Source organism: Accipiter gentilis, chromosome 15, assembly GCF_929443795.1.
Source record: "Accipiter gentilis chromosome 15, bAccGen1.1, whole genome shotgun sequence".
Lineage (NCBI taxonomy): Eukaryota > Metazoa > Chordata > Aves > Accipitriformes > Accipitridae > Astur > Astur gentilis.
The window spans coordinates 22,726,600-22,743,822 of record NC_064894.1 but is presented as its reverse complement, the minus strand read 5'-3'; the positions used below and the strand labels follow the sequence as shown (position 1 = coordinate 22,743,822).

At 40.5% G+C, this 17,223-nt stretch overlaps 1 protein-coding gene across 1 annotated transcript in view; it reads left to right on the top strand.

Moving 5' to 3' along the window:
- Positions 1 to 999: 999 nt before the first annotated feature.
- The window catches only part of NT5DC1 (5'-nucleotidase domain containing 1), a 149,767-nt gene continuing 133,543 nt past the window's right edge, over positions 1,000 to 17,223 (top strand). Inside the window, exons 1-6 of the mRNA XM_049817746.1 lie at positions 1,000 to 1,135; positions 3,275 to 3,366; positions 5,024 to 5,095; positions 6,618 to 6,724; positions 8,105 to 8,184; positions 11,871 to 11,952. Of these exons, the coding sequence (XP_049673703.1) occupies positions 1,043 to 1,135; positions 3,275 to 3,366; positions 5,024 to 5,095; positions 6,618 to 6,724; positions 8,105 to 8,184; positions 11,871 to 11,952 (526 nt within the window). The 5' untranslated portion in view covers positions 1,000 to 1,042. The remainder of the gene's footprint in view (positions 1,136 to 3,274; positions 3,367 to 5,023; positions 5,096 to 6,617; positions 6,725 to 8,104; positions 8,185 to 11,870; positions 11,953 to 17,223) is intronic.

Genomic DNA, 17,223 nt, shown 5'->3' with positions numbered 1-17,223 from the left:
AACTAGACTTTTTCATCTTTCGTGAATCAAAACGAAGTTTTGGTGGCGTCATTGGCCCACAGAAAGAAAAGAATTGCGGAGGAACGAGGAGGACCTGCAAGCAAGGCTGTCGAGCCCAGCCAGTTAAGCATCCTGAATCTGGCCTTAACTAGACACTACACTGAACCACAGAGAACGGAATTAAGTCCATGCAGCTCTCATCTGATCAGGTTTCTCTAAACACAGTCCTTCCTTTCAGACCACGCTTTCTTTCTAATCACACTACGGCGATACTCCATGGGCAGGTACCTATCAAAGTACCCGTTTGATTACGTTACCTGGAAGCAGACTGTACCGTTCTTAACGCTATTCTTTTTTGTGATTACCAAAGCTGCCAAGAAATTAAAGGGTCGGTGGTTACCTCTGGGGCTCGGGGTTTTTGACAGCTCTGTATGGACAGCGTGGCTTATACCCCACGGCCACTCTGGTTAGGAAGCAGTGGTGGTGTTCGCCCACCCGCGGAGGACGACTCTCCCCCGGAGGGCCCCCTCGGTGGGCACGGACCGGCGGCCCTCACCGAACCAAGGCCAACCTCCTTCCTTCCCCTCCCACCCGCGCCCCGCTCACCGGCTCTCGCCCAAACACCCTCCGCACGACTCGCACGCCCGGTGACCCCCAGCCAGGGCCGGACCCTCCGTTCCCGCGCCTGCTCCCAAGCACTCAACGCCTCGGCGGGAAACGTTACGTTTGAAATCCGAGCGCTTAAGCACACGCCGGTTGTGCTGACGGGGGCTCGCCCGCCCGCCCGGCTTCCCTGGAAGCCACGGCCCCTTCGGCGGGACACACACACACACCCCCACACACAAGTGCTCGCCCCAATCTCCGGGCCCGGCCTCGGGGGCGTCCCCACACCCCGCGCAGGTGAGGGCGGCCCCGCCGGGGCGGGGCGGGCCGGGGGGGGCGGCTCCGGTCGCGCCGCAGGAAGCACCGCCCGCGCCCCTTCCTCCTCCTCCTCCTCCTCCTCCTCCTCCTCCGCCCGCCTCCCCGCGGCGGCGGCTTGGCGATGCAGCAGCACTTCTCCCTGGCTGACTGCGACGTGATGGGCTTCGACCTGGACCACACGCTCTGCCGCTACCACCTCCCGCAGAGCGCACGGGTGAGTGCGGGCCGGGGCGGCGCGGCACGGCACGGTACGGTACGGTACGGCACGGCCTGGGAGCCGCGGGCCGGGGCCCCTCCGCTCCGCTCCGCCCCGCTCCGCTCGCCCGCCGGCTGCCCAAGCGAACGGGAAAGTGCCGGAGAGAGCGGGGCGGCCGGTCCGGGGGGTGGGGGGTGCGGGGGCCGGGACCCCCGAGCCTGCCGGCTGAGGTCCCCGTGGAGAAACCCAAAAAGCGAAGAGAAACGCAAGTGCCTGTCTGGCCGGCCGCTTCCCCAGCAGGCCTCTGCCCGAGCCAAGGGGACAGCCATGTCTCCGTCTTCCTTGCAAATGGTGCTTCTTGAGAGCTCTCCCAACTGTAGCGGCGCTGAGGAAAAGGTAGAGCCTTCCTCCCACCCCTCACCCCCCCTTCCCCGCCCCCAGCCAAATCGAGAGATGCCGCGGACGGAGCTAAAAGCCCGCAGCACTTTCGACAGGCGACCTTTGCAAAACTTACGGGTGCTTAAAATAAAACGCCGAGCTTAAAGGCGCTCGGCATCTCTGCCCTAGCCCTCCTGTCCCTGGCGGCGGGGACCGCTGCCATGTGCTGTGCCTTCCCGCCCTTGGCACTGCTTTTTCTTTTTTTTTTTTTCTTTTTTTTTTTTTTTTTTTTCCGACTGGCACATTTGAAGCTCCCTATTAATCTTTCATTGACGCGTCCTTCTTTGTCAGGGCTTCGCCGCGGAGCTACTTGTGTCACAGATGCTCGTGGTGTCCCCCTCTCCCCTTTTATTTGCCTTCCGTCCACCTACAGTACGTTTTGCGCTGCGTGGGACTCCTACGCTCATTGCAAGATACTTCTGAATTTGGGATAGAAATGAATGTTTATGAGTGTTCCGTTTATAAATAGGCTCGGCTCAGTGCGTCCTGCGTTGAAAAATTGCATTGCTTCCTTTAGCTGTGAGTGGCTTTCTGTAGAGAGGCATCTTCCTTACAAAAGAGGGTTCGATAGTAGCAAGTTATAAACTGTATGTGCTCTTAAGTTCCTGCTGGAAACTATAGGCTTACCTTCCATGTTCTTTCTGTTATGCCACACGCGTCACATCTTACATAGGCACATTCTTCCTGATAAGAATTTTGTCCAATGAAGGCAAACTTTAGACAATTGATAACTAAAAGAATTTTTAAAAAAACAAACCAACAAACCAAAAAATACCCAGTTAACAAAATGGAGAAAAAATGAAAACTTTCACTAAACTTGGTTCACTCTTCATCTTCTCACAGCACATAGACTGACTGACGCATGCCCATTGCATGCCTTCCTGTCTGTAGGAAATAAAAAATACTTAAAAGGCTGACAGGCACAGCTGAAGAGGCAGTTAGTTCTCACTCTTTCAGTGTTGGCCTTTATATTAGTCTTTCTCAGACATTCATATTCATTCCAAGAGCAGCTTTTGTAATTAAAAAAAAAAAAAAAAAAAAGGCCAGGGAACAGCTTTAATGAAAGAACCATGACAAAAAGGGAGTGATTACTATTTTTGGATGGGCCTTAAGGACCTGGCAGCATCTACGTGGATCTTCTTGTACAACTTTACCAGCACATTACATTAATAATTGCTGACTGTTGTACCGGCTTTAACAGTGTTCTTTCTGAACTTAGGAGTAGTAAAAATTTACTTAGTAGTTGCCTGTTTCCTGCAAAACATGTTCCTTTGAATATTTTTTAAATGGCCCCTGAGGGTAGTTGTTTATTGGTTTGGAAGCTGTTTATTGAGCCTTGGTAACCGTGACATTTAAAATTAAAAAACAAAACAAGATTGGGGAGGAGGAAGTAGTGACTAGTCTTAAGTACTTACCACCTTGGTTTCCCAAAAGTCATGAAGCACAGGGGCAATGAGGTAGAATGCTGTAAACTTGGTTATGCTGGACACACTGCATCAGAACTGTTGTGTGAGCATCTTGAGCTGTTTTCCAGCAGTGAGAGAAATAACCTCAGGCACTATTTCCCAGTAGTGGAGACAGTGGGATGGGGCCCTTAGCTCCCTGGTTTCATTTCACTTAGGAGGTGCTTAACAATTGCATTTTGCCACTTGCCAGGGAAGCAGTATCTTTTGTCTCACTTAATCAATATAGTTAACGCATGTATTTTTTCATTTGTAGCTAATATATGATAGTTTTGCCCAGTATCTGGTAACGGAGAAGGGTTATGACAAAGACTTGCTGACTCTAGCTCCAGACAGCTTAGACTTCTGGTGAGTATGTTGAAAATAACTTCCTTTATGCTCTTTTACAAAGCTTGGAAAACAGCTGCTCTTATTAGGCGATTGTTGTTATGATTGTCAAGCCCAATAGTTAAACCCAAAATTGCAGTTTTAAATACTTGTTCGAACAAGTATTTGTCATGAGATACTTCTAATGTGGTATTTTGAAGAGAGAACTGAGCATCCAAGCTTGCTTTGTCTGTGCTTCTGTCTAGATACAAGCCTTCTAGTCTATCTTACTCTTTTTTTTTTTATGTATCTCCTTTGTCTTCTACCTTCAATGCAACTGGTAAATCCAGTAACCATCAGAATTTAGTCATTTTTATCTCGACAGATGTGGGTTTGTTTGTGTAAGGCAGAATAATCCCAACAGCCTTCTGAGGAAAGGTAACATGCCAGGAGGTAGCCCTTGGGTGGCAGGTCAGCCACCAACCTGTGATGCAAAAGACTGAAATGCAAGTTCCTGCTCTGAGCTCAGTGGCCTCTGAGCAGGAGCTTGAATGTGAATCTCCGATCTTCCAACTTTAATAGGTGGGCCCTATCTAGGCCATGGGGGTGGGGGCTTGAAGGCCTGGTAATCACTAAATTTTTTAGGAGTAACACAGGGGCTTTTTTAAGTAATGTATGCATTATTGTGTGATGGTTTTGATCAGTTGTTTTTACAATTCAGTATTTGATTGGATGGTTTCCAAAGGGATCAATTTCAGCTTTCATGAGACAAGCAACGTATCTGTATTTCTCATATTTTGAGGCCTCTGGTGCATTAAATCCTTTAAGAACTATATATCTCTGCCTTGGTCTCTTATTGGAGCCGAAGGTTCATTAACATGGACCTACAAGCCCACAGTGCTGGTAGCTGTGGGTCAGTGCTACTCGCCCAGGTGTCATTTGTGAAAGGCTGGGGTCTGCTTGCAGCCTTCATGGCATATCTTCTCTCCTTTGGATACCTTATAACAGAGGATGAAGGTGCCATTGCTTCTTCAGTCTCATTTATTCATTATTATTCTAACCACTGAACTCTGAATGAGTTGAATTTACGTTTGCTTAGGTTGTTTGAAAAATTATCTGAAAGGTACAGATTTACTAGGAGAGTTAGGAACTCTTGTTGGGTATCTGTCCTACGCTGTCAACTCTTCACCTTTGTAGTGCTGGCTAGCATGGTAGTGCTTCTGCTTCACATGTTGCTTGGATATTGAGTTGCCTCATTTAGAATGATGTTCTACCCCTCTCTCCCTTAATAATTGGTATTATCAGTCTAGTAATAATCAGTAGGGGAGTTGCCACTAAGAAAAAAATACATTTCTTTAACAGAAGTGGTTTAAATATCACATTTCTTAGTTGTATATGTTTGGACCTTAATCCTCTAACCTTATCTATATGAACAGTCACTGAACTCACTGAACAATGGAACTGGATTTATTTAGTAGGAATTTGCTATGTAAGTGAAATCCGGTCCTCATTGTAGTAATATGTATTTGCCCATATAGAGCATTGTTCAAACATGGAAGTATTTGAAGGGTTGCGACTTCGTTGTTTTTGTGTAGCATCATTGTATAGCTTCCGTAACTGCATTTCACTGATATATAACAAGGCATTCCTCTGAAAGCATTAATTGTTTGTTTCTTCCTTAAAATAAAATTATTCTTAGTTGCAAAGGCTTGGTGTTGGATATTGAAGAAGGAGACTTCCTGAAACTTGCAGAAGATGGAACAGTTTTAAGGTAATATTGACAATAAGTTTATATTGTTAAATGAACACCAAAATTTTAACCTCTTTCTGAAAGCCATCTCTCAGTTTTATTAAATATTTAAAATACTAATTTCGGCATACATTTGTTAACTGGATGTAAAAGTTTAAATACTCCTTGGTAGTGTGACGCTCAGTTTCTCTTAATGTTACATATGCAGTCTTTTTGTAATATTTCCATGTTAGCTGCTAGTAAGGAATGTATCATTTTTAGTAAACATCTAAGACTGAGGGCATACTGATCCTGAAAGTAAATTCACATTTTCAGTGGCTACCAATGCACTCTTTGTCCAGTTCTGCTAGGATCCAGGGTAAGGTTTTTCTTTGGATTATGAGTAACCTGACTCAGAGTCAGTGCTAATGACTAATGCTAATGATGGGAGCACTATTATCTTTGTACCATACATGTTCAAAATTTTGCAGGCTTACAATGTGTAATTTAAATAGCCTGAGGTAAATTTAACACAGAAACTGACACATTCTCTTTCAAATTTCTGGGTTTTTTTCCTCTTAAAGGCTATATTTTGCCTGCAGTCATCATTTAAGTACATTCTTAGTTCCTCTTTCCCTCCTTTTTTTTTAAACATAGAAGACTGCTATTTTGAATTGCAAATCTGAAAAGTAAATATACCTGAAGTATATCAATCCCAGTCCCATTTCCCACTTAGTTTTGTCCAAAATGAAAATCTGTTTGACTTAGTACGCAAGATAGACTCTACTGGTGTTTTTTCTGATAGCATGTGGGAGAAGGAGCTTGAAGATGCTAGAGGAAATCAGATCTCATTGAAAGAAGGGTAGAAATACCTGTGAGTCTCTGCTGTGTATCCTGAAATTCGTTTAGTACCATGAATTTCGGAGTACAAAATGCAGAATTCAAGACTAGAGGGTATACCGCATTAAAGGGAGGAGTAGTACAGGATTACTTCCAGCATTACCTGCATTTGTTTCAAAACTGTAGTCTGTGTTCTTTTGGGGCCCAGTTTGGTGCTCAAACTAGTTGATTTTTAATTCCTAAAAAGGCTTGTGCACACTTCTGTATTACACAGCTGCTTGCAGGGCTCAAACTAGCACTTTTCCATAGTTCTGCCCTGCATTCTGTGAATGTTACCAGGTTTCAGAATGATGTATAGGCTTTCTGCACTGTGTTTTATTGTGCAGTGTATATTGATAGTTCAAGTATAGCGAGTGTCCTCACACAATTGAGAACATTCAAGCAATAGAGTGATTGTGTTAGCAGGTGAGGCACAGCAGCTGTGCTCCCAGCCAACCAAACTGTAGCGTAGTAAGGCTTTTATTGAGGACTGTAATGTATATGATAAAAGCTTAGGCCATGGGAAACTTCTAAGTTATAAAAAGAGTTACTTTTGATCAACTTGCATGCACCTCAGTATTCAGTTGCAATGCATTACTTTGCACAAGGAGTGGTTTGGCTGTTTTCAACCATTTTTTTCTTTTTTTTTTTTTTCCTTTTTTTAAATAACTTAATGCACAAATAGGGCAACCCATGGTACAAAGAGCATGACATCCGAAGAGATCCTGGAGACATATGGAAGGAGGGAGTGGAAGCATTTTAATACAGTCAGTGGAATGGTTTCCCGCTCAGGTAGCTATAACTTAGCGTGTTCTCTTCTTTGGAATTGCTCTGATCCCTTCAGTGCCTCGTACTGTTAGTTCTTACCACAAATAGTAAAAAATACTTGAGCTGACAATTACTGGAATAGGTAAGTGTTTTGGGGAATAGTTGTTTTTTTCTTTTTTCAACTTCTAATACTAGAGTTCAACTTAAATTTAGGTCACCAATGAGGCAAATGAGCTGACATTATAGGAGTGTTTTGGTTATAGAGATGGGCACATTGTGCCTTGATGAAGTAGACTGAGATTACTAGCCTACCTCATTTACGATGTATTTGGCAAATCTTAAATTTTTCTTAATTGTTGACTCATTGCTGTCAGTGCTGTTACTAGAGGCCTAGGTGGAGGTTCAAAGAACAGAGTGGGTCTGGAAACAAAACTTCTCCTGCAGTTGAAGTTTCTTGTGTTTAAGATGGGAGTCGCTTTGAAGGCACTGTGGCTAGGTTTGTGTTCTTGCTCTGTGCTTCCTCTCCATTTGATCTTGGCGATTGCGAGTAATACACATAAAGTGCTCAGTTAAGTTGCATCATCCTATGTAATGGAGATATTTTCCTTGAGTTTTGCTGACATAGACTTGTTTGTGATGCTTATTCTAAACTGCAGGTAATCTTTTGCAACAGGGTAGAAGAGAAAGGTTTCCTTTGGTCATACAGCAAATGGTCCTTTCTTATTATTGAAAAGTGCACTTGGTCTCTCTTGTGAATGTTGGTCCCTGTTTTGCTGACTCGTTCTTTAATATACCTAAGAGACGGCACAGACAAGATCATGAATACACAAAAAAAAAAAAAATCACTGGTTAAAATTTCACTCGTAGGAAAGAGTTGTTGAATGTGACCTCAGTCTGGGGGGACATTTGCACCCTCCTGACTTAGTTCTGTTTTGCGGGTTCATGTAATAATGTGGGCCTGCTTCCCCTTGGGCTAAGGTACTGTCTGCAGCATGTGTGTGCAAAGGACAAGACTATGTGTAAAGCCTGTCCAAATATTTCTGAAACAACTTCTCAAACCCTTTCTTTGTGTTTCCACTGCTAGGGAAATAGATATTTTGGAAGAGTTGAATGATACTGTCCCAACTCTTAAAACTCATGGTTCTTCCTCATCTCTTCCACCTTAACTTTTAGAATCTTAAAATGTATTTTCAAAATATTACTGCCTTGATACCAGTGAACAACTTTCAGTTGCCAATTATGTGAATCAGAAGTGGGAGTGAAGGCTGACAAAGATTGGGAAGCAGATAATGCTTATTACCAGTAAAATCCAAATAGGAGCTTATATTATTATTTAAATGTATTTTTTAATTTGTGATTAAAGCATACATTATGGATTAAAAAGTAGATTTATTTTTTTTCCAGCTAAATACTATTTGTATGATAATTATTTTGACCTGCCAGGAGCTCTCTTGTGTGCAAGGGTTGTGGACAGCTTAGATCAGGTAAGAACTGGTTTGAAACTATGTATTGCATTACCTTTCTCTTCCCCCACTACACTTCTTGCATGCATTATTAAAAGCATACAAATAGCATATTGAACAACATCAACATCTTTAGCTTTTTTCTTGTTTGGAATTTTTAATGTTGGACTTTGTGTATTAAAGCTGTCTCTGAAGATAATTGTGAGCTACATGGCATGTTCAAAATAAATGTACTTCCACCAGAGGGCACAAATAACTAGGATACGAATAGAAATGCACTGTTTTCTCAAGTTTACGCTGTGATATGTAGAATATAGCTCTTAAAATCTCCGTTAATTATACTTGATGATACTTGAATTAAATCTAATGCAAGTCTTTGAGTAACATGGTTTGCTAATTTGCTAGGTGTTAATGAGTTGAAAGCTTCATTCCATCCTTTTTAAAATTTGTTTTTGTCTTAAATATATTGATCTATGTACACAGATGTAAATACACCTCTAGAATAGTATCCTTTTTTTTCCCTCTGCTAAACAGTAAATTTAATTCTCAAGGTGGAAAATACAATTGCTTGAACCTTTTTCAGTGATTTTTAGATAGCTAGAATGTCCTAAATGCAACCTTTGAAGTTTGATGCTAGTTGATGTGGTGGTGTTAGAGAAGGCTTGAAATCTTAACTTGTGTGCAGCTGGGGGTGGGAGAGGGTTCTTCTCATACAGTAAGTATATTTGTGTCAAAAGAGTACTGATGTAATCTCAAAGGTACCAAAGCGCTGCAGCACTGAAAATTGCCAATACTAAACCTTGCAGAGTGAAATTCAGAGCTGTGAGATGGGTATCTGGGATTCCTTTGGGTATCAGCTGAATTGATGCTTTAGCCTCCACTCCAAAATAGCATGCTGAGTGGATTGCTGGCTAAGTACAAGTGCTGCATGAAGACTTAGCTAAAGCTAGCTTATCGGGAAGCACTGAGGACAGGTGCACCATAAAATTTTGTGATTAATCTGTTTCCTCTAAGCTGTTCATGGCTTACAACCCTGTCTCAGATGTAACACCTGTATTGTATTACTTTATTTTATATTTAATTTAGACTTGGCACAAATCACCTGCTTATTGAGAGAGAAAGAATGTCACAGCATGTGTGTAATAAGCTTTCATGTTCAGTTACTAGTTCACGAGCTGAAGCACTGACCCTGGATCAGTGCTGTCTTCAGCCAGAGAGAATTACACCTGTGCCATTTCTCCAGAGAGCTACCAGAAGTGGGTCATGCACCCTCTCTATCAGCTAGCAGTTCTTGAATATTTTACTGGATGTTGGCCCAGTTTCAACAAGAGGGCTACAGTTATTCCCTGGAAGGTTAGCATCACTCAGGTGAGACGGATGCAAGGCAGGAGGTGGTAGGCCTCTCCAGCACTCGTGCCTGCAAAATGCCGCATCCTGATGGTTAAAAACAATCACAATTTCTTCTTCCACATTTCTAAAAGGAGGTAGAGGCTTCTTTTTCCTGTTCTGGGAGCCTGTTTAGTAAGGGCTATTTTCTTCCCATTTCCAGACAACATTCTAGGATCAGGAAAGCTTGCTACTGGAAACAGATGGGAGAACTGCTAGGTTTGAATTCAGAATGGGTTTAGACATGAGTTGGATGCTGGACTGCTCTACACTGTTAAAAATGAATCTGCTTTTGCAGTGTCCAGAGCCAGAACTCTTACGTGCTTTCAGACAAAGCAGAGGAGCTTCTCGGTGTTTTGGATCTTCACGTTGAAAAGCTACGCAAAATACTGCTTTGTCTGATAGTTCAGCTAATGAAATCACATTTGATAATCACACCAAAATCATGGTGGACTGCATGGGCATGCACACAGTTTTCTCTTTGCTTTCTGGGAATTGGTCTGTTTTCTTTTAAGTCTCATATGCAACAGCTGTGGATTTGCAAGGAATTAGTTCGACTGAGTTTAGTCTTCCCTGAGGTCAAGTGTTGTGAAGGAAGTGTACCCACTTTTAAACGAGTACCCATCTGTCCTTAAAACAGCACTCTGAAGAACTGTTAGCTCATTGCACTGTTTTTTGAAAAGAAACAAAGGAAAAAAAACCCCAACAAAACACCAAACTAAGGAGCAAGTCAGCCACGTGGAGTATGAGGGGAGCAGACAGTTGAATCTGTCTGTCTCAAGGTTAAAGCTCGTGTAGGCTAGTGCCGTGGCCACTATACACATAGGTGCTCCCCAGCATCTCCTGAACATCGCTTTTGAATAATGACCTTGGTTAGCAGCTAACTGAAGTTTGACATATATGAAACCTTTTGTCTTTATTAGTTCTTTTATGTAGTTCTGTGGCACTTTGCTATAGGAATGGATTAAAAAAAAACAACCTTGAAAGCCACAGCATTGTATCTTTCCTGCTCTTAACCTGCAGCGCTGGTGGATGATAAGCAGACTGCCGTAGTGCTCGTCAGTCATGCACAAAAGGCCTTGCTTGTGCGACTTGCTAGTTGTGAAATTAAGGGCGGATCATTCCTCTGGAAGCCCTCAGATTAGCCCTGATGTAACAGTTTATTTCAGTACATATAAACTACATATTTTTGGCTGGCGATGTTAAAGGTTCTTTTGGTTGTTTTGTTTTGGGTTGTTTTGTTTGGTTTTTTTTTTTTTAGTTTCTGAATGTTTCCCTCTCCGTAAAATGCTTTGTGCTTACAAAATGGGTCATCATTCAGGTATGAGTGCAGTGGTCAGGACACACAGGGCAGCAATGCTGTGAAATCTGTTAAACAGTTGCCTTGAAATTTATCCTAAAGTAGGTGTGGAAGGCCTGTAACAACACTACAAAGATAACTTTCCAAGGCATACAAACTCAGAGACTGTACCACCTGCTTTACTGCAGCCGGGTAACTCTGAGCACCTCTTACAGGCTCCATGGCTGGTCCTCTGCTCTGGAATTGCATCTGTCGAATTCAGCATTCCTAAAATTTGTGAAGTTTGAGAGTGCTGTGGGGCTCAGCTGGTTGAGAAGCTTTTCCTCTCCCTTGGCGAGATGCTGAAAGGGCGGTTGAGGTCAGCTGGAGCAGCTCTGTGCCCGGGCAGCTTTCTAGGAATGGCGAGAGCCTGTTCCCAAGCACACATCGCCTTCCCCTGTCCTTCTGCCAGAGCTGGGGTTTGGCAGTCTCTGGAGTACAATGCAATGCCGTGCCGCTCAGCCTGGCTTCTGCATGAACGTTTTATACGGTGTTTGGGTGGAGCTGTTGGCAGGAGGGCATTACCTCTCAATTATAGTGAAGGGGTTTGCCAGTTCTGAGGGGGGAAGGTGATATTAGTGCCAGGCTGTAGATAATGTCAGCCTGCTGATTAAGTACAGTATCTGTAGCTCTAGGCACTTCTTTTTCCTAAATGTCAGTGGGATGGTTCATTCATTAAGTTGCTGTTCTGTCTAATGCCCTGCTTTGCTGTAACATTTTGGAGTTCCTCACAAATATGAATTCTTTCCCTTTCCTCCCCCCACCTCCACCATAACCTCCTGGAGTAGGGAGATAATGTGTTTGTGGTTACCCAAAGTTAAGCTGGGTACTACCGAGTCCTGATGTCCCAAATCCTACTGCCTAAGACGATTTTACTCCAGATGCTTTTGTTTATTAATGGCATTGCTGTCACTGTTTCAATATGAAAGCTCAAAATAGCTGATACTTGATATAATGACTAGGTTCCTTTTGACACTTACAGCATGACGGTCAGAAAAAATATGACTTCTGGAAGGACATGGTGGCTGCTATCCAGCATAACTATAAAATATCAGCTTTTAAAGGTAAGTGGGTTCACTGAAAACTTACTATAATAGCTGAAAATATTACATGTGCTTCCCAGAGCAAATACATTTCCAAGTACAGTGCAGGGTACTCAACACAGCTTTTACTTTTCAAGCTTACAAATAGTTGTATAATAGACACATGCTTATCCTGGAATAGGACATCTTTATCACTACTGTTGCTATTTCATTTAGCTAAAACTGTTTTGCTATCTTCAAAAGCATTTGTGATGTGCTACTTCACTGAATTTAGAAGAAAAATGGTTTCTTACCATGATTGGTATGGTAATGTGGACATCCTTGAACTGTATTTTGATTCTATTCCTTATGTTCTTGTAATCATAAATAAAATCAGAAATGCACTGGGGAAAAAAATAAATTGCTAACTAATATTTGATAATTTTCTTTAGCGCTCTAGTTTTGATTAGAATTCCTCATGTAGTATTGACACAATAGTGAGATGATTGTTATTTTGTTATAAACTTACTAAAAATTAACTTACTTAAATTCTTTTTTAATAATAGCCATCTTCCACCCAAAGCCAACATTATAATACTGTAACATAAATTAGGGTTGGAAAATATCTTGGTTACCCTTCAGCTAGAAGTTATTTTCATTCTTTCACAGGCTTGACTTCTGAGTTTCTATTAGGCATATAAAATAATTAGTTGATAATAAAAGGTAACCATCTTATGTCTGCATACAGTTAATTGAATTTATTTTTAACCATGTTTTTTTCTAAGAAGATTATATGCAGCTCAGTTTGGAATTCTGTATCATTTTGCTGACAGTATTTTCCAATTGTTACCTCTGTTAATGCAACATCCATGAGGCACAGGTGTAGTTTGGACACTCTTAAAACTTACCTTTTGTTTACCAGAGCTGTACTACTTGCTGTATTCCTTTCAAATATAATTGACAAAATTGTTTCAGAGAAGTTTCAAACAAAAATAGAAATTGATGTCAGGTTGCATGTTGTAAAAGACAGCAAGGTAACTTCTAAAATGTTTTGATTGTCGTTACTGTGTTTCCATTGGAGCTTAGAGTGTGATTGGTAGTTAAGAATTCCTTTACAAACTCATTCAGATATGAAATAAATGTATCCTTTGTTTTCTGCTGATATTAAACCAATCGTAATCAGCTTTTTTTAGCACTTTTGTTAATTCATTTTTCAAATCATGAAAGCGCTTTGTTTTAAAAGGTGTTGATCATGCAGCATTTGGCAAAAAGAATAGTTTTTAAGTGTTCTTTGGAAATTAGATCAAACAAAAGTTAAACTCTGATCTTTGAACTCATAAATATTTGCTTGGGTTTGTTTGTATACGAGTGCCTGCTTGTGTGCACATGTGTATGTTTATGCATATACCTACCTATCAGGTACCTATTTGTATATGTAAGCATGGAATCTGCATACAAACAGGTGTGGGGTATGCTTTAATCCTTTCTAACTCCTATTGGAATTGGTACCTAATTTAATACACCTCATTCTCTCTTATTAAAAAGTCATGAGGTATATGTGCAACAGTGTTGAAAACATAGTAACTGATAGGCATGAGTTATTTTGGATAAAGCTCTGCAAAATCAGAAGTGAAACAATGCAAATTGTATACACTACTTAAATATGTTAATACATGAAAGTGCTACTCTGTCATGCATCACTTTGAAGGGCTTCATAGTGGTCTTATTTTCCTTTTAATAACATGGTCCAGTAGATAAAGCACTGAACAGGGAGTCAGAAGAACCAGAGATAACTTTTTCCTGTATCACTTACCTGTGATAGTCTCATGGAGTATCTCTTTTTGCTTCAGGTCCCTCTCTGAAATGAGAATAATGGTACTAATCTTCTTTCACAAGTTTGTGCCAAAGAGATTTATTTTTTTCTCAGTAGCAAGTTTAACATAACTTCCTGAGGAAACTCCTAAACCTGGCTCCAGCCTAATGTCTACATACCAGGAAGCCCCACTGTCTTTCTTAGCCTAGAGCCTGGCCTGAAAACCACAGCCTCTTGACTTAACTCCATTCCCTTAATGTCTTGTAGAGGGTTTAACCCTTTAGACAAAAGCATTGCTCATTAATAGCTAGTCAAGGTAAAATTTCAAAAGCAAACTTATTAAGTGGTCAGTTGAGGAGACGCAAAGTTCCCAAGTTGAAATGCCATCTTTGTAGTGCCATTGTCAGTGACGGAGCAGAACGACTGTTTTATTTTTTTAAAATCCATTAAGTGTTTGCAGTTCACTTTGGTTTGTTGTCAGTATGCCCTTGTTTCTCTATGTCCCTTCTCTTTTTTGCATGATTTCTTTGATCATAATCAACTGTCTGGTGGATTTTGCTTTTCATTGTCTTAGCTATGGTAATTGCCTTAGATAATTGCCCTATGATATTTTTTTTGGATGGCTCTTTCAGTTAGGCGTGATTGTCCTGACTCAGCCAAATGAAGGGTATTAACCCACTCTCCTCCTTGTAAAGAAGTAAAGAACTGAGGCTTGCAGAGGGAAAAACTAACAGGGTTCCAGAACAGTCTTGTGTTATTCAGACCTTCCTTTGTGAAGAATGACTCAAACAACAAAAAAAAAAAAAAAAAAATTGGGAGAATCTATTCAACAATACTATCAGAAAAGCATGATGTCAGATGGCAAGGAGCACAGATATTCATATTTGTCAAATGGTCAAATCTTACCTAATAATACGTGCAAGAATGCCCTCTGCAACTGATATCCAAGTTGAGCATTAAATCTACTTAAGAATCCTTTTTGTAAATCTTTAACTTATTACTGGAATATTTTGCAATTTTAAGGTGATTAATATTACTTTTTATGTGTTTCATGTAGTGTATGTTCTATAGGCGTTGGTAAAGAGCAATTTTAACAGAAATGTCATGTGGCAATGTATTTTACACTATATAAATACGTGGACAGAGGTCCACAACACATTATGGAAACAAGTTTGATCTTCAGAGGAGTAATGAGGACTTGAAGTACTGTATAATTATCTCCATGTGAAAAATTTCAGATTAGGTGGTTTTTTTTTTGTAGGAGGAAGTTGCCTAATATAATTTCGTAGAGCAGAATTTTGTAAAATTTCTTCTCTTAATGGCAGTTCGCTTTCTCTTGCACAGTTGTCTTTCCCCATAATTTCCCTGACACTTCTGAAAACCATAGCGTCTGTGGATATATAGGGAAAATGATATACTTGTAATATTTTCAATAAGTTTATATTTCATTTTGGAAGTAAAAAGTTCATGGCTAATATGGCAGCAGAGACTTCATAAATTGCCCATGAAAAGGCTTGATGGAATCTGCTCTCAGCTTTCAAGGGTGCAGCTGAGAAATTTGCCACTGACCATCTTTTACAAAAAGGAAAATTATCAGAGAAAGAAAGTGCTAGACTTAAACCCTGGTTTTTAATAACTTGCATTTCGCTTTTGTTTTTTTTTAATGTGATTGATCAGCATTCTGAAGTGGCATGCTGATATATGGGAAGTGTTACTTTGGGGAGGAAAACTTTGGATCTTTCTAAACTACTCCATCTTTTCCCCCAAAACATGCACACATACACACACACAGAGGTTTTCAGTCACAAGTTTATGGTATTACCTTTTTTTGGCAGAAGATAATGAATCTAGATGTCTGTGATATGTGTGTGATATCTTTTATATGCAACTTCAAGTACAACAAACAAAAAGCAACGATGTTTTTCTGGCTAATAAGAAAGAATCCTCCAAAAATTCTGCAAAACATCAGAAATTCATAATGTTGATGTAGTCCTGTGATGAGAGATCTTTATTTGTCTTAATTGTGAAAACTGCAACAAAGATAGAAGCAAGTAAATTTGTTACACTTCTCTGCTGTGTTTTCCGGCTAAATACAGAAGGGATTATTTGGGTGCTTTATGTGTTTGACTACTTAAGGCTCCAAAAATTTCAGTAGTTCTTTGGAAGTGAGTTTTGTACTATTACAGGCTCTTTTGTTTCCATTTTAATCTCATATTGTCTTTTCTTTCCTCTAATGCCCATGATCCAGAAGAGATGTGGTTTCTGGAACAGCTTTATCTTTAGGCTGCTGATCTTCATGTGGAGAAAATATTAGAAAACAAACTTAAAAATCTTACAGACCTTCTCAAGGTCCCCTCTAAATTGAGAATCCAAAACTAAAATGAAAGTATAAGTTGTGCTCGTGCCACAATTTGGTGTGTAATCTCTAGTTTTTCAATATTAAGAGTTGCTTCTGTAATGACTGAACAATTATGAAAAGCTTTCAAAAAGACGGGCATGAGGTACCGAGCTGTAGACTTATTGAAGTCCTATGTGCTCATTCAAGGAACAAAGACATTAAAGGGACAAAACCTGGTTTAAAGTGGATGAACGGTGAGAATTAGTGAACTGTGCTTTTAAGAATACTGTCTGTGCCCAGTTTCTTGTGCAGACACTAGTTAATTGGAATCACAGGACAGTAATGTACTGCTGAGCACCAAGCATCTCCAACAATTTTAAACATGTGCTTTGGCATACATTTCATATGTAAAGCAATTAACCAGAAACTTTACAACTACTGAGCAGTATTTTCCAGCTCCAGTACCCAGTCCCTCTATTTGTTTCTGAAACAAAAGTGCCAGATTGGTTGAATATATGGGCAGCAGCACATGCTATGTTTAAATACTGGAAAGTGCTGCTGAATTAATGCAAGTGACTACCCAGGAAAACATTTTTAGTGCAAAAAAAGATATAATTCTTAGGAGATCTGTAATTAATACTTTACCTAAATCAGGAAGGTAGAAAAGTGGGGATAAACAATGCAGACTCAAGTGTCTTGGGTTTTATTTTGGCTTGGAAAAAAAAGTATCGCAAGATTGCCACTTATAAATTGTGGTACTGTCCATATTATTTCCATACAAATATTTGTGTGCAGTGTTTATAATAGTAGTACCAATTTGCTTGCCTAGGTCTACTTGGCTGCTAAAATAAGCAGATCTCACATTACACTCTCTACTTAAGCATTCATTATTTTACTGAAATATAGTCTAAACCACAGGCTTCCTTATCCAGCAGCACTTAATAAGGGGAGGAAAAAAAACAATTCTGCAAAGCTACATTCTTGGTAGCTCTTTACAGTTTCCAAAACATTATATAGTTTTGCTAATGATGGATCAACCTAAAGGTGTCCTCACTTTTTTATTAATCCCAATGTATTATCAAGTACTTGGGGAAACTGCTGATTTCAAATGTATACAACGCAACAAGCCTCAGGTTCTGCTTTCATGAAGAAATGGTAATAC